This window comes from Hoplias malabaricus, chromosome 1 (genome assembly GCF_029633855.1).
Source record: "Hoplias malabaricus isolate fHopMal1 chromosome 1, fHopMal1.hap1, whole genome shotgun sequence".
Lineage (NCBI taxonomy): Eukaryota > Metazoa > Chordata > Actinopteri > Characiformes > Erythrinidae > Hoplias > Hoplias malabaricus.
Window position 1 is genome coordinate 72,270,226 of NC_089800.1, and position 22,311 is coordinate 72,292,536.

General features: G+C 40.2%; 1 protein-coding gene across 1 annotated transcript in view; it reads left to right on the forward strand.

Moving 5' to 3' along the window:
- Positions 1-1,796: 1,796 nt before the first annotated feature.
- Positions 1,797-22,311, forward strand: part of LOC136676359 (uncharacterized) — a 31,946-nt gene continuing 11,431 nt past the window's right edge. The window contains exons 1-10 of the mRNA XM_066653347.1: positions 1,797-1,845; positions 4,291-4,391; positions 4,712-4,854; positions 6,576-6,770; positions 8,259-8,447; positions 8,786-8,951; positions 12,960-13,065; positions 13,709-13,806; positions 21,766-21,878; positions 21,948-22,190. Coding sequence (XP_066509444.1) covers positions 4,292-4,391; positions 4,712-4,854; positions 6,576-6,770; positions 8,259-8,447; positions 8,786-8,951; positions 12,960-13,065; positions 13,709-13,806; positions 21,766-21,878; positions 21,948-22,190 — 1,353 coding nt within the window. The 5' untranslated portion in view covers positions 1,797-1,845; position 4,291. The remainder of the gene's footprint in view (positions 1,846-4,290; positions 4,392-4,711; positions 4,855-6,575; positions 6,771-8,258; positions 8,448-8,785; positions 8,952-12,959; positions 13,066-13,708; positions 13,807-21,765; positions 21,879-21,947; positions 22,191-22,311) is intronic.

Genomic DNA, 22,311 nt, shown 5'->3' on the forward strand with positions numbered 1-22,311 from the left:
CGCTCCTGAATACCTTCAAGATATTATTTCCTATTATGAGCCTCCACGTTTACTCAGATCACAGAGGACTGGCTTTTTAATAGTTCCCAGAATTCAGAAGGCCTCAGCTGGGGGAAGAGCTTTTTCTTATAAAGCCCCTCAACTCTGGAATGATCTTCCAGAAAATGTTCGGGACTCAGACACAGTCGCAATCTTCAAATCTAGGCTAAAAACACATTTGTTTAGTTTATCTTTTGGTAGCTAATGTTCCCCCATAGATAAAGGCGGTAGATCCGGGGGGTCCATGGACACGGAATTATAGTAAACTGAGACGCTGGTGCTGTTGTCCCACTTCTTCACGGGATCACTCAGGTTTGTTAACGGTGGAGCAGAGGGATGCCAGTGTTTCAGGATGCTCCCGCGTCTGTGTGTCCTTCTGGTTCTCTCCTTTTAGTTAAAGCTGTCATAGTCAGATCTGCAAGAGTCATTAGCCACACTCTGGAAATGTTCACGGTCTCTGCTTTGCATTCACCCAAACAGAACAAACCTAATTCCATCTGTGATGAAATTTGTTTATTAAAATGATTCATAATCAATAGAGATATTTTTAATCAGCAATGACCAAGTATGATTGTGTAACTGAAATTGTTTTATTCTTAATTCTCTGTGTGAAACAGCAGACTTGTGTGTGCGTGTGTTTCAAATAACAGCATATTGACACCTTTCCAATCAACTCCTTCTGTTTCCAGACCACAGAGAGGAGAACAAATGGTAGAGGCTTGGAGTCATACTGAGAGCAGAATACATTGGTGATAGATATGTAAAAACAAATGGTAATTTCAAAGGGCGCCATGGTAATGATGGGGGGATTACAGGTATAAAAGACTTGAGAAACGGTCGGAGAGGGGAAACGGTGCTATGTGTAGCATTCTCTCTCCATTAAATAAATTTTTGTTTTACTTGATGCCGACTCAGAGACTCTGATTTCAGAGACTTTCTTATTTCTGTCATAATTTTCCACCACACATCCCTTTACTTTTTTGTGAGTAAGTGACCATCCACCTGACCAGCTGCCCTCGCTCCAGCCACCACCATTTGCCTTGGAGATGGCCGTCCCTACACTAAAGTTTTCATGGACTACTAACCATTATCACCAATAGATTGACCAGAGGAGGATAGATAGGTCCCTTCTTGTGAGCCTTGGTTCCTCCCAAGGTTTCTTTCTCAGCTCTGAGTGAGTTTTTCCTTGACACTGTCGCTCCTGGCCTCACTCACCTGGGGTTTTTACATTCTTTACAAAACTTTTTTACATTTCATGTCAAATCTTTGTCTTTACTGTCTAATTCTGTGAAGCTGCTATATGACAACATCTGTTGTAAAAAGCGCTATACAAATTGATTTGATTTGATCTATGATCACTGCACAAGATTACGTTTGCAGCTTCCTTAATAGATGCCATAAAAATAATTTATGCCTTCATTCATTCATGCATTGTCTATAACCCTTTTCAAGTTCAGGGTCTTTGTAAATAACATTCTGGATGAGTAACGCCTGAGAACTAAGGCTGTAAGTACAGCAGCTCTCTCTGTGCTGCAGTGCAAACCCTTAAATGTGATAAATATAAATCTATTGGTCACTATTTTAGTCCAATCCTGTTTTTATGAGAAGATCTAAGAATATCGGCTAAGTTGGGAGTGATGTGTTTGTGGTGAGTAGAGCTTGCTTATCCACATCTTTACCACAAAAACAGGAAGCAGAAGGTCAGATACAATGATATAAAAAAACAGCTGAATACAGTATAAAACCAGAATTAACTGTTCACACACACACACACACAGCATCAAAGCTGCAGGACATCACATACAGGTAAGAGCTGAATCACAGACACACACACACACAGAGGTGGTTAACACTTTATAATACTGTTTGGTAGTTAATAGGTAAAAACGCAGGAGCTATGCAGAAACTAATGGTTAGTGCTGCATTAACACCTAAATCACTCCCATTAACTAACAAGGACTGATGAATTACTCAGGAGGTAAAAGTGAATTAATAATGATGGTTGTGCACTATTAAGTAAACAATAATACTGAGTCTTACGTAATTCTTGGAGAAGTACTTATTAATTATGTCTCCATCAGAGTAACTACTCATTAACCACTGGTCACATCAACATCTTACCTGCCACCTGGAGAACTATAATCTATATACGCATTCCCAAACCGTGCTCCTTTGAAGTCTTCCGGATGATATGGTTAAAGAGAGGTCTCTCAGAAATATTTGGTTCACTGTATGTTGTGTTCTACCTCTTACTCTAAGAGAAATACTTCCAAATGTAAATGTACATTTTAGTTAGTGAATTAGATGTTGTTCTTTGGGAGTTATCTGCAACAAATGGTCAGTCATTACTAATGATCAGGGTGTTACTGTGTTCTTCATCGGGTGGTGGCCCAAATCTACAAACCAGAGCTGTAACAGTACTGGCTTGCCACGCAGAAGATCACAGGCAAAGATTTAACATACCTGGGTCAGATCTTTTTAATGAGTTGTGACAGGTCTGGGTCAGAAAATCTCTGTAATCTGGGAGCACACCTTGTGTGCTGTGCTTGTGAGACTGTTGCTATTTTGTTGATTCTGGATCATTTTTAATGTTTGTGGATCTGGTTCTCTACATGTGTATATATTTGGGGACAATTCCTTTGTAGTTCCTGGTCAATTTGGTGCATTAATATATTTGTTTGGCTGCCCCAATTATTATTGTAATGAAGTAGTTCAGTTCACATTCAAATTTATTCAAAGCTATTGTAATAAAGCCCTGTGAAGGACTGTCACCCCCTCCAGGGTGTACTCCCGCCTTGCGCCCAATGATTCCAGGTAGGCTCTGGACCCACCGCGACCCTGAACTGGATAAGCGCTTACAGATAATGAATGAATGAATGAATGAATGTTGTAATAAAGAAATATGTGAATAAATACATTACCCAGTGACCAAAAGTTAGTAATGTGTTCCCAGGTGTATTACTTTATAATAATGTTCCTGTAATTAGTGATGAATAAGTAATGTGCAATGTAGTAATGAACATTAGTTCTCTTTCCTTCAAACCGGCCCTAACCAAAACATCCTTTTTCCATCTACATAATATTGCTCGTCTTCGTCCCCTGCTTTGTTTTAAGGATGCTGAAATTCCGGTCTTTTTACAGAACTCTGCTCCTAGACTTTTCTCTTATTAAAAAAAAAAAAAAATCAGCTCATATTACCCCTGTCTTCATCAGCTCCATTGGCTACCTGTCTCAATCCATATTGAATTTAAAAGCTCTGCTCGGTCTGATGCCAGCCTACCTTTCTAAACTTTTACAACACTACTGTTCTGCAAGATCACCGAGGTCGTCTGAGAGCTGCCTTTTTTCAGAACCGAAATTCAGAATAGCTACTGCTGGTGGTAGATCATTCAGTATTATGACCCCAAGCTCCAATACTCTCATACAAGGTCCCAATTCTCTCGCAAAGTCTTCAGCTCTGCTCTTCATTTTCTGCTTTTAAATCTCGGCTAAAAACCTCTCCAGAGCCAGGGTGGCAATTTGGGAGAATCAGGAGGATTCCCGATGGGCCAGCTCAAGTTTGTCAATCTCGAGTTTGGGTCGGTTGGATAGGAAAATAATTTTGACATTTATTTAATCTTCTTGCATTCATTCTCCATTCAACTATTTATTCTCCATTCATCTGACAGCACAGCCCCTACATCGCAGTAGATTAGATGGGTTCTACCATCTGAGGGACCTCGCCCGTCCCAAATGTTTAAATTGATTGGGCACATAAGTCTATTCTGGAGCAGTGAAATTAAATATAGCAACAGAATAGCACAAAGCATCAGCTGGTGGTGATGGAGGACATGAGGAGTGGAGCAGAAAAGGCCAGGATAAAAAAAAAAGAAAGAAAAAAGAAAGGCATTGAAAAAAGATGCTGCCAAATATATGAAATTAACAGAGGACAGTTTTCTAGAGGACAGACCCCAATTGCAGCAGGTAAAGAGAGATATATATATATAAATTTGTATTGTCAATGTTAGGCTATTGCGCAACGTTTGCAATGTCAACTTATCACTAAAATCACTATTTTATAGGCCCCAATGCACACCATTAATCACAAATATCCAGTTCCAAGCTGAAAATAATAAACATCATTTAGAAGTGTAATAATAGCTCAGTGTTGTTCAGATCTAGAGGAAGCGGTCTGTGAATGAAACTGGAACTTTCCTCAGGTTCTGGACATTCTTTGTTTCACTGACCACTTTATCCTCTCCCTCTTTACAGAATGAGGGTGTTTCTCACTGTCGCCGCTCTTGTGGCTGTGGCTGGTGCTGACAGGGTCTCTATGGAGGATCTGGAGTTCCAGTCTTGGAAACTGAAGTTTGGTGAGAAATCTACATTTTATCTGTTTCTCTATGAACACAAAACTTGGTGAGTGTGAGGGTGAATGTGTGAGTGTGTGAATGACTGTGTGAGTTAAGTGGCTTTGTGAGTGTGTAAGTGACTTGGTGAGTGTGTGAATGAGAGTCTAATCCAATCATCATTCAATCTGCTTGAGTTTAGAGCATTTGTTCTGCCTCATTAATAATAATCTTGTGTTTTTTTTTAACTAATGTCAAAGATGAACATTCAATGTTTTGTCTCAACAGCTATAAACCATGTGAGTAATGAACAAAACAATTAGCAGAGTGTTTTTCTCTCTCAGGTAAGAGTTACTCCTCTGCAGAGGAAGAGTCTCAGCATAAAATGACCTGGCTGGACAATCGAAAGCTGATACAGGAGCACAACCTGCTGGCTGACCAGGGAATCAAGAGCTACAGACTCGGCCTGAACCACTTCGCAGACATGGTCAGAACACTCACATAGTTTTAGAAATAAATGGCAGTATAATGAGGTACTGTGATACTGTGAACTCTGTGAAGCTGCTTTGTGACAACATCAATTGTAAAAAGCACTATACAAATAAATTTGATTGATATACTCTAAGTAGTTGTGCTACAGTTTCACCACAGACTGCATTAGAATTTCAGCAGTGCTGTGTAAACTGTATCTGACCAAGATGCAGTAAAGATTTCAGATTCAGAATTCACTGATGCTAAGCACTGAACGGTTCCCAGTGTGTTTGTGTGTTGGTGGTGGGGTGGGGGCAGTTCTAGGGGGGTTGTCAGCAAGGCAAATGAATGAGATACATAATGTATGCCACTTGTATTAATTCCACATTCCACTGTAAAGGACATGTGACTCCATTTTGTTTTGTTGAGTAAGAAGTTGCAGTTTTGTATGAATTACAGTTAGTGTTTTAAAATAAATTACAATGGAACCAAAAGATAAGTATGCAGAATTCAAATATATACCCATGTATAAAAAGGGGACACAGAAGAAAACGTTTGGTAACCACTGCTAAAGTGTAAAGTGTTCACCTCTCCCATTAATTGTTTCACCATCATCTGTGGTTCACAAACTCATTGTACATTTTGACACTAATCTTTCTTTTGAAGTCTTTCTTTCCACTTACATAACACTGATCACATTTGGCATAGGCTGAGGTAGTCACAGCCCCTTACTCTCTAGTGTGAAGAATAGCTAACTAATGTGTGTTTGTGTGTTCTCTCCTACAAATGGGTCAAATACAGAGAAGCCTATAAGGGTATTTCTTCTTCTTCTATTACTCACCCACAATGCCTGCATGGTCTTGTTATCTATTCTTCTTAGAAGGTTATGGGGTTTCCCTTAGCTGGCTGACTTCTTGAAGAAAAGGAGCGAGAACAGTTCAGATGAATTCAGGAAGATTTATTGAGTGCGTGCAACAGGCTTTCATCAGAAAAATTCTCTTTAAATTCTCTCTGTACAAAACCCTTGTAAGAGTAACAAGTGATCCTCTCATCCTTTTTAACCACATCTCCTCAATTACCATAGCAGTTAGGCTATCCGACCCCCAAACAGAGCCTAAAATGGCATCAGAAAAGGCTGAAAGTTCGAGTCCATAGTTGTGGATAAGGAGAGCATCGATTACTTGGGGAAATGCACTTTAGATGTGCTGTAGTGGTTGTTGGTGATGTAGGATGTAATGTTCGCATAGAATTGGTGACACAGAGCATTAACTGTGCCAGTGGGGCTAGGTACGACCTTAGTCACCAGGGAGGCCAGTATGGATTTACAGTAGTTGATGGTAAAGGGTAAGGTAGGACTGTAAAGCTGGCTTGGAGGCTGGTAGGTTTGGTACGCCAGACTTCACTGTTGAGCTTTCTGGAGGTGTTGTGGCCTTAATTCAGAGAAATACTGACCAGGTGGGTGGTTTGGGTGCTCATGTGATGGGCTCAATGAGTAACCATCGTTGTTAAGGATAGCTGGGTGCTGATTGAATCATAAACGGCCACAAAAATCTTAGTATTTAGGTGTAGGATTTAAACAACACAAATGTTGTGGCTGTAGGTAGGAAGAGAGTATGGTGGGCCCTATGTGATGCGCTAATGAATTGGCATGGCATATTTTACATCTTATCCTTAACCTTATGATAATATTATTATTGTTATTATTATTATTATTATTATTAATGTCTTGATGAATAGGACGATGAAGAGTACAGAGAGATGTTTAAGGACTGTCTAGGATTCTTCAACAGGACAAAGATTCCAGAAGGCGCACTATTCTTCAGGAAACCTGCGGGAGTTGAGCTGCCCCCTGAAGTCGACTGGAGAAAGAAAAACTCAGTGACCCCAGTTAGAAACCAAAAGAAATGCGGTTCCTGCTGGGCCTTCAGTGCAGTAAGTTACACCGCAGACATTAAACACGGGTTTACAGACGCCCACTCGCTCTGTTCTTTCACATCAAATTTATTGACATTTGTATTGACACGTGTCCCATCTTCACTGAAGTAACAGCATCTACTAAACTGGGAAGTCTTTAAATTAGATTCTTGGAAATGTCTGTAAGGATTTAATTGTATTCAGTGAGCGAAACATTTCTGAGGTCAGGTACTGATGCTTGGTGACTAGCTCTGGATCAAAAATATACTCCAACTCAAATCAAAGATATTAAATAAAGCTCCATCACTCCAGAGAACATAGTTCCACTGCTTCAACTGCTGGAAGGCTTAGTACCCCTCTAGTCAAACCTTCAGTTCATGTGCAGCAAATCCAGAGAATCCTGTTTATTTACAGTGCTTTTTTCTATAAAGAGAATACAGACTGAGCACAGCTAGTTTGTCCAGTTTTGGCAGTGGAGTTGAATAGATATTCGATGTGAGCATGTGTTTAAATAGAAAAATGATGCATAATAAAAATAAGCAATGCTTTTTTGGCTGTTATATTTTAAATAGAAGGCATTATTATTGTAATTTCATGAATATTAATGTGGCAGGAATCACAGATTAGAAGGATGTCTATGAATTTGATACATGTACTGAAGATATTGTGATATTAAAAGTATTCTGCCATGAATTTTCTTATTAGAAAATAATTTTGTTTGTATCAGCGTACTCTTATATTCTCTGGGGTTGAAATATGCTTACAATATATTCCTAGATCAGATCCCAAAGCAATATGGAGCTTAATCTTTAAACTAACATAAACATGAGTTAGTCGTTCCTCCCCTACAAAGTGTGTTTTATACAACTGAAATGTTGTAATGTGTAGATATGTTGAGGTACGCTTTTTTTAAACAAATGACAAAAAGCTATGTGGGACACATGCCATTCAACCAAAATAGATGTCTATTTAAAATTATTCTTGAACACAAAATTAATACAATTGTTTACAGGTTGGACGTGATAGTCATAGTGGAAGTTGATAACTGTTAATAAATGATTTCTGTTAAAACACAGGAAATAGCCTAAACATGGAAAGTATTAAGATTATGATGTAAGTAACACGCTTCTCATCAATCACATTGTGGATGAAGACAAGGAATATGTAGCTATCAGCTACATAGCTAATAACTATCAGCAAGGTTTAACAGAAGAATACCTCAACCCGGATATGGTCAGCTGTACATAAACACACTTTGCAGTTGTTTATAAACACATTGCTCCAGTTGTTTAAACTGTAAAGGACAATGAGGAAAGACTAACTCATGTTTGTGTGTGTGTGTGTAAAGTTACTCACTTTTAAAGATACAGCTCCTGTTTGCTTTGGAAAACAGTCTCTTTGCTGCTATAAGCTACATGTGTGAAGATCTGCACGTGCTGTCCAAATAGGGCAGGCTGCACAAATCGTGTATCCATAACACAGTTTATTTCCTCTTTTATCTCTCAGGTAGGTGCACTAGAGGGTCAGGTAAAGCAAAAGACGGGGAAGCTGGTTGAACTCAGCGTGCAGCAGCTGGTTGATTGCTCTTTCTCTTTTGGAAACAAAGGGTGTAATGGTGGACTTCCAGAGCGGGCCTTCAAGTACGTTATGGACAAAGGACTGCAGACAGAGGAATCCTATCCTTATGAGAACGAGGTGAGATGGGAATAAATATTTTAATGTTTTCTATAAAGCAGAACTCATCTGAGAGGAAGGTTGTGTTGTAGTCCCTGAAAGAGAAGAGCATCTCCTCCACAGAGCAGATCCCCTGCATGAAACTGTACACATGTGAGTGAATTGGTGAGTGTGTGATGTTAGGCTTGGGACCACCACGACTTAGATCAGGAACCGCTGAGATAAATGAATGAAGCAATAATCAGTGCATTATAAATTTGAATATCAGTTTAAATTTCTCTGGCCTGGTGTGTCCTAGCCCTTAAGACAGAATGCTCTTTTTCCTGGAATGAATTCTGAGGTTTCCTGTCTCTTCCCAGGTAACCCATTGCAGGTATAAATACCAGGAAAATAAGGCGACCTGCAAGGACTACACAATGTTGCCCAAAGGAAATGAAATACATCTGCAGTACGCTGTGGCCAGAATCGGGCCTGTTTCGGTTGCCATAGATACCCGCTGGCAGTCCTTCAAGTTCTATGAGTCAGGTAATCCTCAGTTTATTATTATTAGAGCTGGCCCAAACACTTTGTGTCATGGTTTTGCTGAGTTTGCCTGGTCTCTACACTTTGTAAGTCCTTGGTGTCCATCATGTATTTTCTCGAGGATCTCTGCTCTTAGTGACTTTGGAATGACAATCCTGCATCCACGTATTACTAGGCCATTTGTCTCTGACAGTTCATTTTTCAATTTTGCATATGCTCTGGCATTAAGTGAGACTTTATCTCTGTATTCTGGCCATCCATTTCTTATATACTTTATAACAGTTTGTAGTTCACAATCTGTTGCGGTGGCTGCTTTAATGCTGTATATTCGACTCTGAGAGGCTGGAATGCCTTGCATTACAGTATCTACGTAGCACTCCACCTCACTGTGTGTATCAGCTTTTCTTTGGTGTAAGACTGTGGGCCACGAGAGAAGGCGTCGGCTACTATGAGGGTTTTACCTGGCACGTAGACAGCTTCTGTTTTGTATCTCATGAGCCGCATTAGGAGATGTTGGCATCTCAGGGGAACATTGTCTAAGCTCTGGCTGTTAACGAGTGGTACTAGCGTATCTTGTCTTGGCCTTAGTGAGACGTCTGGAGCTGTAGGCAACCGGTTTCCACTCTTTTCCGTTGAAGTAACACAGCTCCTAGACCATAGCTGCTGGCATCCGCAGACACCGTGGTAGGCTTTGAAATATCATAAAAAGTGATTCTTCTTCTTTTAATATTCTCAAAAGCTGACTGTTGGGGTTGACCCCAGATCCATGCATTTTTCGTTTTGAGCAATTCATACAAGGGCTGGCCAATGGTGGCAAGGTCAGGGATGTATCTGCCAAGATAACTGACCATGCCTAGCAGTCTTTTTAGCTCTTGCACATTTTGTGGTTGGGCAGCTGGTGAATGGCCTAAACTTTCTCTGGGTCTGGCCTCACCCCGTAGAGGTCAATCAGAAGACCCAAGAACCGTAGTTGACTCTGCCACAAGGAGCACATTTCTTTGTTGAGCTTGAGGCCTGGAGACTCAATAGCACTTTGTTCAGTTGAGCACTGTGTTCCTCCATGGTGGCCCGTAGATTGAGATGCCATCCATGAACACTTCCAAGCCCTCCAGGGTCTCCAGCATCTTTCGCTGAAAGATTTCTGGTGCACTTGTTATGCCACATGGCAACCTTTTAAAACAGTACCTGCCGAAAGGTGTTATAAAAGTTGTCAGTAAACAGCTGTCGGGGTGGAGAGGAATCTGCCAAAATCCGCTGGCAGCATCAAGGGATGATGCACTACTTAATTTAGAGGTTATCTCATCAGAGATAGGCAGGACATAGCGCTCTCTCTTAACTGACTTGTTTAGCCTTGTGAGGTCGACACAAATTCTTGCCTGGCCTGTGTGTCTTTTTAAGACTGGAACCATGGGGGCACACCATTTAGTAGGTTACCCAGAAGGCTCTGCATTCTCTCTTAGCTGTATTTTAACTGGCTCTGTTTTCAGTGTGCCATGTTCCCCATAGAGCTGCTGGCATTTCCTTATGTGTGGTGTAACCTCATCCACTCACCTCACAAGATTCATTTCTAATGACAAAGAGCAACTGAGTAGATTATTAATGCTGTGTCCACTGACTACATACATTTTGGACAGATAGTCTTTGCCTTTGTAGCTTACTGTTGCGTTAAAGCACCCTAGACACAACAGCTGTCCACCTGGGCTGTTTAAAGGGAGGTCTGATGGTTGTAATTGTTTTTCAGGGGTGATTTTGTGGAATGTGTCTTCGTTTATGACATTTACATCTGCCCCGGTGTTAATTTTAAATTCCACTGGTGTAGAATCAACATTAATTACCACAGTCCATGCCTCAGTGTTCTCTTTTGCCTTGCACACTGAGCTTAGAAAATATGACATCTGCTCACCTTTCATTCACAGACCTGCGGTTTGGGCACACCCTGGCCCAGTGTTCCATTTTGTGACAGTTATGACATACAGCTTTTGAAGCTGGCCACCTTTCGTCCCTCCTGTGTTGTGCTTTGCCACATTTGCCGCATTTCTTTTCATTCTCTCCCCATTTTCTATTTATTTGTGACTGGGCTTGTTGTTGAGGTCTCCGGTTTGTGTTTTTATGTTTGGTTCGTAATTCCTGCACAGATGCCGCCGGATCCCCTTGTAGACTCACTTGCGCCGCTACCTCCTCCGATTGCCTCACAGTCTGAATCGAGAGCTTCAGTGTGAGGTCCGACATTAACTGTAGTTTGCGTGAGAGTTCTTTATCCAATATCCCGACCACGATCCGGTCGCGGATGTGTTCCTCTCTAGAAGCCCCAAAGTCGCAGTGTTCAGACAGCTGATATAAAGTTCGTATAAAGCTTTCTGCTTTCTCCCCCGGCCGCTGGAGTCGCTGGTGAAAGCAGGGTCTCTCATGTATGACGTTCCTCCGCGGGAAAAAATAGTCACCAAACTTCGCTAATACTACTGCAAAGTCATTGCGGTCTTCTCCCTCCGCAAACGAGAATGATTTAAATATGGTTTCGGCTTCATTGCCCATGGCGTAAATGAGGCAGCTCACCTGCACCTCGCTGTCATCTTTGTTAAGCTTAGTAGCGGTCCAGTAGCGCTGAAAACGTTGTTTCCAGTCCGGCCATTCCGTCGGCCTGTCGAAAAGAAAGCTCGTGGGAGGATTAAACTTTGCCATGGCCCCGAGTCCGCTTATTCTTCCCTGTAGAATGGCAACTGTTCGGTCCGGGTCATTTCTGACACCATGTAGAATGAACGGGCAGTTGTTTACTTGATAATATAACTTTATTCGGCTTGACAACTCACAACAGGATAGCGAGGCAGCAGGTAAAACACAGCAACAGAAAGTTCCCGCTTTTCGTGCGTGCCGTAAAACAATACAGTGTCGTGAAGTGTGGTGCACAACAGCAGTTCACAGTACACTTACTCAAACTAACATGACACAATGAGGAACAAGTCCAGTCTAAAACTGAATCTCAAATTGTCTCCTGCACATGTGCCCAATGGTATAAGTATTATTTCATGGTTGTTTCTCTTCTGATGTACACATACTTTGTAACATTTCCCACCTTGTTCAATCTGATTTACTTTTTACTTGAATTGGCCTCAGTCTGTTTGTTCTGTTATGACTGAGGTGTTTAGAGCTTGATGAAGATGTTGAATGAACAAACAGGCTGTATGTATATGTAAACACTGATACCACATTTCCTCTAATCTATCTATTCTGCTACTTTAAAGTGCACTTACTGTACACTCAGACAACTTTATAATCTGCATTAAAAAAGCTAGAAATGAGGTGGATGCAGGGGCAGCTGTTGAAAAATATTCTAGGTGGCGCTGTTTGTGCCACACTGCCACCTTTTCCCTAAACCTAACCCTAGTTTCAACAACCATCTCAATACAATTTAACACACACTGCAGGACACCAACATTCAGAAAATGTGTCATTTTAATTGGTATTAAAAACCAATCAGCAGACTAATAGTTATCAAAAAGACCGTAAATAACAGAAGAGATAGTACATTATATTAATCATTACAGTACAGACAGAGATATCAGCAAAAATACCACACCACAATATTACAAATTTCTAGAGTGCTGTATATCACTGGATTATTGTGTGTGTGTACTAGTAGTTTCTTCACCAAAGTTCTCCTTTCAGACAGATTTTGAAGAAAGAATAATCTTGTTGAATGTGGACCCTGTAGGAATCCTGTGCCCTGATTAATCATCTTTATCCATCAGGTCTTTACTCCACAGCTGACTGACTGTGTGTGTGAAACACTACCCAGTATCAACAGAAATGAAGAGAAAGTTTCCTTTTCTCAGTACATTGTATATGTTATATTTGTGCTCATGCTTCAAATAAGTAGTTAATTTTTAATGGAAATGTTTTATAAAGTAAAAACATAGCATTTACACAACAAACCGTTGCACCCTCGATTAACCAATTGCCCCTTAATAATAATTAATAATCAGATAAACTGACTGATGTGTTGATTAATTGTAGGTGTGTACGATGAGCCACACTGCAGCCAAAGTGTGTTGAATCACGCTGTTCTGCTTGTTGGTTACGGCACTGAGAACGGCAGAGAATACTGGCTGGTCAAGAATAGGTAAGCAGTGTAACCCAGAGGGTGCCAAATGGTGGTGGTGGAGGGGGATGTGGAACTATTGCAGGGGGGAGCATAGTGAGGCAAATGAATGAGATACATAATGCATGTCACTTGTATTAAAACCTAACACATTGATCATGAAAAAGGCAATACCAGACATCAATACATGATTTAGAAATGTCCATGCACATTCCCATTGTTTATATATATATATATATATATATATATATATATATATATATATATATATATATATATATATATCATTGCTGTCCAATTAAAAACATCTCCAAAACAGTAACTTTACTGGAGAAGGAAACTTTCAGTTTCAGTGGAAGTCAGTGTTAAAATATTTTATTGTTTAAATGTAATATTGGTCATTCATCATGAGATTCACAAACAGCTGCAGTGTTCAAATGATGTAGTACCTAAACATCTATACACACGGAGATACAGGTTTTTAATTGGACAGTGACAGTATATATTTTGCCATTGGTTCCTTGTTTATGGGATGCACAACTTGGAGATAGTATATTGACATATGAGTTCATACTGCAGCACAACTACAAATGGATCAAATGCAGATGTTATTATGAAAACATTTCCTCCAAATACCACAAACTAAGAGCCATTTTGTTTACAGCTGGGGTAAAACATGGGGAGATGGTGGCTACATCAAGATGTCCAGAAACAAGAGGAACCAGTGTGGTATTGCCACACACACCAGTTACCCTGTGGTTTAAAGGTAAAACTTCATTATAGGAGTTCCTGTCCACATCCACAGAGATTTAATTTATAAACTGACAAAAAAGAATGTCTGAAACAGGATACATCATCTATTCACCAAATTCCAGATGGTCAAAAATATATACACAGCTGATGTCAACTTAAAACCTTTTTCTTTTGTTGTCATATTTCTACACAATTTAAAAAATGCCAGCTGCTGTTAACAGTTTACCAACATTTCATCACAGAACAGAAACAATCAGAAACATTCATTAATTCATTCATCGTCTGTAAGCACTTATCCAGTTCAGGGTGGCGGTGGGTCCGGAGCCTACCCGGAATCACTGGGCACAAGGTGGTAACACACCCTGGAGGGGGTACCAGTCCTTCACAGGGCAACACACACTCATACACTTACACTTATGAACACATTAGAGTAGTCAATACATCTACCATTGTGTGTTTTTGGACCGTGGGAGTAAATCTGAGCACCCAGAGGAAACCCACGTGGACACGGGGAGAACATACCAAACTCCTCATAGACAGTCACCCAGAGTGGGGCTCAACAACACTCCCGCCTCTGCTGTGGGCATAGTTTTGGAGATACAGGGATTAGTTTCAGCAGTGATGCTATACACCTTTATCATCTTTCCTGTGTTGATATTACTGTCATTGTTCATGATCTATAATGTTTTCAGAATAAAACAGTTTCACTGGAGAAACATAAAACACCTCCAGTCCCTGTCACTCAGACCCTTTCCTGTTATTATTATAATATTATTGATAAACTATCTGTAAGCACAGGCCCAGCATCCTTCATCTGGATCTTTTATAAGAGAGAAATAAAGATGTCTGACCTCAGTTATGTAAAAACACCTTTGCAGGTGGAGACTGGAGAGACATTACAGAGATGTTCTTGTGAATTTAAACCTGTTTCAGTGACTGTAGAGTTTAATAATAACTGAACTACATCAGTATTTTAAAGTGCATCAAATGAGCAGGTATTTTCTCCCAAGATTCCTCTACAAGTGATTTTACAGCTGCTGTTCTGACTCCCAGTCGCTGTAGTGAATCAGATTCTTTACTAAACCCATTTTAAACATGACACACTCTGTGGAGAATAAACAGCTTCATTCAGTAACGACAGAGAAATTTGATTCTTCATCTCATGAGAACGAAACAGAAAAGTGAAAACAATAACTAATATAAATGATTATAAACATGATTATAAACATGGTTTGCTGCTCTTTGGAGGTAAATACGATGATGGATTGAAATGATGTGTCTTTGCAGGTTGGTGAAAGCCAAAATTGTGATGAATATTTCAGAGAGGATATTTCCATCAGAGGAGCAGCTGTACCATGTCGTCTTCATCAGCACACGACAGATTAAAGTGGTTTAGAAACCTGTTTAGTGTTGACTTTTACTTCTTTTCTGACTTTCATCTTTGACTTTTATGTCTTTTCTGAATCTGTTTTAAATCCCTCATTTACACTGAGCAAATACAAAAAGTAATAAAAAAAGATATTGCATTCACAAAAAGTAAGAAGTGACTATGTGCCAGTTTTTTCCCCCACCATTTTAATATTAATATTCACATCAGAATGAGAAAGGATGGTGATTAGAGAATTCTCTTTGACTGGAGCCTGGAGCAGTTTTATAAATTGTCATTCACTAGTTTATAATTTGTGTTTTTTTTATAATTAATGAGTTACTTTAATGTGCACCGTTCTGGACACAAACACACACCTTGTAGATTCTCCACAGAAAAGCTGGAAGTTTGTCACTGATTTAGGCGGTTAATAATGATTTTAAAAAAGACACTGTCCACTCCTTTTCATGCCTTCTAAACATTATTTATCATTTTATTGATGAAGCTGCTCTATAATGAACTATAATGATCTATAATGGAGACACACAAACACACTAGTGCACTAAAGACAGTGAACATGTTATGAGGTGAAATGAAACCATAGATGTATTATTTTTTCTTTTTGGTGTCTGTTGGAGAGTATGTAGACTTTAACTGTCATGTAATTTTACGTTGTGTTTTCCTATGTGAGGAGAGCAACTTGATGGACATCACCTGGACCAGGTGCACTTTAAACTGCCCACTGATTATATCAAGTGGTCACCTTTTACTATTTATCCTCATTTGATTGTTGTCCCTCAGCAAGTGTTTCACTTAAACAGGTGCTCAGAGATAGAGAGTTGGTGTTACAAGTAATATAATCAGGGGTGATAAAACTGGGCATACAGACCATTGAAATCCTTCCAGAAATGGCCTCTCTAGAAACACACCCTTCAATTTCTCCAGCTTAGAAGATGAGTTGATGGAAGAGCAGAAGAAAAACTTGGTGCATCTGTGGAATTACGTGAGTGAGTGTAATGAGCACAAGGAGGATTTTGGGTGAACTAATATGATCCTGCATTAAATACCTACAGGCGAGGCACCTCCTAGTATACAGACATATCAACAAATCCCTTCATCTTTGTCCCCAATATTGTGAACACTTTTGCAGAATATGTTAATTAGTAGATTTATTAAAGAGAGCACAAGCCCACAGAGAGCCACTATAGGTCTGATAAAAGAGAAAGATATTTTATGGTGATTTGTTGTGGGTTACACAAAGTTAAATGTTCTCGTAAAGATGCTTTCCCCTGCCTGTGATTGAAGAGTGACTAGCCCAAAAACTTGCCAATATCCACTTGGACTTGGCCTGCTGATATTGGCAAATAGACACAAAAGATTGAGAAGGACTGCTTTCATAACTTCAGCATGTGCACAAAGTTAAGAAAATGTCTTTTGTCATGTATAATGCCCCCAACACTTTCCAGCGTCCAATGCTGTGGGGTTGGGTAGTGTAGTAAATAACACCTTGGACTTTTTTTGCTTTAGTTTCTCATTTTCAATCTGTGCAAAAAATAGCAATGGCAGGTACAAGGGCGTAGGAGTGAGTTTGATATTGGTGGGGACATACCCAATATATTAGATAGCTATAAGCCGATTCTTGTAGATAAGGCAGTAAAATATTGCATTTATAATGATGTGGAACAGCATTTGATTAACATTAACATTCTAGAGTGAGGCTGTGTCCCAAACAACACACTGTGGAACTTTACATACTATGCTAATCTCGGTGGCGCATTTTCAAAATAAAAGTTTGCAAATAAAAGCGTATTTTGGTTCCGGGCAAGCTACATTTTTCTGGTCTCCTATCTAATGTTCTTTTAGTATGTTTAAGGGCTATTAATGAATCCATTGTGAGTGGGTGCTTTTTAATTTTACTTTTTAGTAAGCTTTATAGGCAAAACAGATAGGGATTAATAAAGTCAGGCTCATTAATAAAGAAATGCTCATTTCTTCAGATTCTTTGCAGCCCACCAGCAAAACTCACACGCCCCACTAGTGGGACGTGCCTCACACTTTGAGGAAAGCTGGAGTATGGGGCAGCATATTTCAGCCAGAGATCAGTAGTGTCCCTGCAGTCAGGAGACTTATAAAGATTTATAAAAAGTCTTATTGCTGTTGGCAGAAACAACTTCAAATGGCTCCTTTACATTTTTTAGATGGCTCTAACTGCATCCAGAACATGGGTGTTTCAGATTTGGAGGAAAAATACAGCAATAGTTGGTTGCTAATCTTCTGATTTGCAGATTGAGCCCTGGTTCCAGCATACCCAAAACATGGAGCAAATCCTTGGAATGAACAGCAGTAGAGTTGAAGAAATGTACTGAATTGAGTGTAGATTGCTGGACTTGGTGGGGAGCATTTTACAGTGATTTTGTTGTGGACCATAGGTGAGACAGCTATATTTAGAGGATTTGAGGTGGGTTTTTTTTTATTTTATATTTTTCTTAGTAAATTTATTTCCCCCCTCTAATCGGTTGGATTGGTTTTTCCCTCTTTTTTGTTGTGAGTTTAATGCTGTGATGCATGTTTGGTGCAACAGAGTGGGTGGATATATTTGCCTGTACGAGGAATAAACTTTGATGATTTTGTGTGGCCTGGGGAAGAGTAATTTAGGTGAAGAGGAAAATTTTAAGTTTATCAAAGTTGTGAAAAATACACACAATCTGCAGAGCCAGGGGAGTTGCTGGGAGTTAGATGACTTGCTCAAAAAGACCTTCAGCTGTAGATGTTGAGGGAGGAGACAGAGCTGTTCCTTCACTCCCCCACCCCAATTTCCTCCTAGTCATCAGAATCAAACCAGTAACCTTCCAGACCCAAACCCACTTCTCTAGCCATTAGGCAAAGGCTGTCTTTTGAGAGAATGGTGGTACATCATTGGCTTCCATGTGAGAGACCTAGATTTGATTCCAGGTCTGGGCAATCAATCTGTGCCACACCAATAAGAATCCTTGGGCAAGATTCCTAACACTGTGTTGGCCTACCTGTAATACCAGTAACCTTGTAAGTCACTCTGGATAAGAGCGCCTGCCAAATGCCAAAGGCTCTGTAGGATCCCATGTTATCCAAGGATTCATTAAAAAGTTATTAATCATAATCCAGAATGATGAATGGAGCTGTATTACATCTAGAATTACAAATAAAGATCCATTATATATCATACTGCAAAATTCTTGAGGCCAAGAATTCTTGAAGCCGGAAATTTGAAAAGAGTTAGTGGTTATCATCCATTCTCTGTACATCTCATTAGATGAAAAAAAATCGCAAAGAAGCATAAATACATTACAGAAAACTTTCACTTTGGATCATTAAAGATACAACAGAATTACAGCATTGCTCTTAAAGTGCATTGTGTTCTTTAAAGAACTTACAACATTCACTTTGAAACATATTTGTACCCTCACAGCAAATTCTCCAGTGTTAAATCAAAACTATTAGTGTAATAATTTAACACTCTCAGTGTAAAGTTAACAGTAATAGTGTTGATTTAACACTGAATAATTTGCTGTCTATGTGTAAGAACCTATTAAAACAAAATTAAAATAAAAAAACTGAAGCCAAGACTGAGAATAAAGAATCAGTTGCGACTGAACATAGCACAATTACGTACTGGAATAGAATAGAAATAAATCAGATCCTGTCGTGTCTGAACAGTAATACAGGCTGAAAGTGAATAGCCATCTGTGTTACTGTAGTTGTTTTGTTGGCATAGTGCATTAGGATGTGCATGTTCCATTGTCACTAATATAGATAGTGAAGGGGTACTCTAGCACACTCTCAGCACTTGGCAAAATGAAGTTTCATTCATTTTGTTAAGTATGTTAGTGACAGCTCAGTTTCCAAAAAATGACATAATGGATTTGAGAGCAACACAATGAAATAGTCCAGATTCCTTTACAACACATAAAATGTCACATATAAATTATACCTTTATAACATACTTAATAAGTCATATGTTAAATCTGCTGTTGGCATTGCCATTTAGTTCACACAGTTTGTTGCTGTTAGTGAGTAGATGTAGAACAGTATTTACTTTGCTGTCCTTTCCAAATGTAAAATGAATTTACCACAGATACTTAATTTCTGTATTCTGAATATGTAATAAAGATTATTGTATTTCATTAGGTCACAGCCTTGCTTGAAACACAGCCAGGGTTAACATGCAACCATCTTTTTTTTACATAAGACTTGTGGTGTGAGTCAAGTCTCAAGTGTGAATTTGAGTCATCATATTACATATTACATAATACATATTTTTTGAAAGATCAAGGCAACCTGAAACAGGTGGAAGAACTAATCCTAGTGAAGATTTTGTAAGATTTAAAAAGGGCTGTTTATCTAACTGCTAAATTTTCCACTAGAATGTGTGACAACTACAAAATTATCAGGTTATTTAAATTAGGTTATTTATCTGAACTGCATTTATGTTGTGTAAATGTTTCATGTGTAGCAGATTACTTCAAGATTTTTAATCATTCTTTTAGAACATTTTATGGCAGCTTTAAATGTAATTGTTTTTGCCCTGACCCGTTTTCATGAGTAGATTTAAAGAAAAATACCCTGTAAGTTTGCGGGGTGTGAGATGATTAGAGCTTGTTCATTCTCACCTTTACCACAAGCGCAGGAAGGAGAGAGTCAGGTAAAAAAAAAAAGAGACCAGAACATCACACATAGGTAAGAGCTGAATCACACACACATACACAGATGAACACACACACACACACCACACACACACAGAGAGAGAGAGAGAGATGCAAGTCAGTGATGCTGAGAGATGGTCACTCTGTTGAACTGAAGGTGCTCAGTGTTGTTCAGATCTGGAGGAAGCGGTCTGTGAATGAAACTGGAACTTTCCTCAGGTTTTGGACATTCTTTGTTTCACTGACCAGAATGAGGGTGTTTCTCACTGTCCCCGCTCTTGTGGCTGTGGCTGGTGCTGCCAGTGTCTCTCTGGAGGATCTGGAGTTCCACTCCTGGAAACTGAAATTTGGTGAGAAATCTACATTTGATCTGATTGTGTATAAATAAAAAAGCATAGAGCAGTGCACAAGTTATGTTTTTTTGTGATAATTTCTGTTCATAATAATTTCAGGTTTAGTAAAATATTTTGACTGGAGAAAATTATCATTTAAAGCATGTCATGAGCAGCAGGTGGTGCTGCAGATAAGATCACTGCCACACAGCTTCAGGGATCTGGCAAATGTTATTCCTGTCTTGGGTCACCGTTTGTGAGCAGTGGGGTGTGTTCTCTCTGTGTTTGTTTGAGTTTCCTCCAGGTCTTAGTTTCCTCCTACAGTCCAAACACACACTGGTAGATGAAGAGACCATGTGAAACTGTCCACAAGTATGAGTGTGAGTGACTGGGTTAGTATGTGTGACTGTGTTTATGTGACCTTGATGGACTAGAACCCTGAGCAGGAACAGCATCTTTTGTTCTCTTCAGCACTGGCCGAGTAACACCAAGGCTGCGTTATTCAGAGCTGCTATAAGTCTAAATCACAACAGAGCCAGAGCCAGAGATAAACGTCATGGTTTAACCACTGTTTACAGTGGGGTTCACATCATAGTAATGAATGATGCATGCAGGGGCATCATATAGGGGGAAAGAATGTTTCTAAGGGCCAGTGAGTGAGAGGTGCACTAAACTATATTAAAACTTTATATTCATTTTTAAACTATTAAAATCACATCGTTCATATAATAGTTTATCTAAAGCCTTAATACATCTAATTTTCATTTTCTCCATATTTGGAAAACGAATTAAACACCCAGAGCATTTGATTTGATCATCTCTCTCTGATTGCATGAAATAGTTCAGTCCAAACTCTCATTGGGTGTGAACTGAGTGGGTGAGTGCAGTGCGCACTGCTGTGTGTCACGCCATTGTGCTGTAGTGTCTGTTGTCCCTGCCATGTGCTCACTTGGCACATGGATCTGTTTGTTATTGTCCATGTCTCCGTCCATGTCCCGCCTTTCTTCCTCCTCCTTGTCAGTGTCATTTGTAATCCTGCCCCCTCGGTATCAGTCCAGGTGTCCCTTGTCTGTGGTGTTCATTTAAGTTCCCTTGTCTCCATGCTCCTTTGTTGGACATTCCACCTTAAGTTTGCTTTTTCCAGTCTGTCTGTCTTGTCTGTTACTCATTCCCTTTAAGTCAGTCCTTGTATCTCTCTTGACTCAGGTCTGTTTGTGTCTTTAGTCTGTTTAGCTTTCTGTGTTCAAGTTTATTCTGTTTAGCTTCTTTGTCTAGGCCCCAGTTAAGCCCTCCATGTATTGTCCTTCTGTCAAAGTCTCTCTGTCCAGGTCATTCTGTTCAAGTCTCATTGTCTTGGTCTTTCTTTGTTTCAGTATCCTGTCTCATGTTTTGTTATCTTTTGTAGAAATAAAAGTATTCTGTGTTTTAGCAAGTGCATCCGCCTCCGTCAGTCCGTCCGTTTTTTCCTGACAGAATGTCCAACCATAAAAACGACACAGCTAGCACATGGACATGGGAGGTGAGGCTAACAGGGGCACCCTCAGGAAGCCCCTCATGAGTGCACCCATCAGACCCCCTAAACCCTCAACAGCTCCAGCACGTGTCTTGCGAGCAGAACAAGCCCCTGCCTCCATGGACATCGCCGCAGGGCCCCCGGCTTCCAAGGACGTCACTGCAGTCCCTCCTAACCTCCAGGAGAAGCTTGCAAGCCTCTGTGCATATCTGGATGACTTTCAAAGGTGACACCTTGCCTCTGCTCCTCTCCCTGAGAAGGCGGCTACCTCCGCCGCTTCTGTTCCCGTGATGGCGGCTTCCACAGCCACTCAAGTCCATGTCCATGCTCTGGATCCAGCGAGGGCGACGATCCAGGCCGTTCCGGATTCAGCGATGGCGGTGATCCAGGCTGCTCCTGTTCCCGAGATGGCGGCGACCTGCGCCGCTTCAGATCCAGTGATGGCGGCGACCTCCGCCGCTCCTGTTCCCGCGAAGGCGGCCAAGCCGGACGCTTCTGTTCCCGTGCCGGCGGTGTATAAATAAAAGTATTGTGTTTTAGCAAGCGCGTCCACCTCCGTCAATCCGCCCCGCGTTCCTGACACTGTGAGTAGAAGGAAAGGATAATGTCGCTATTTAAAACAAA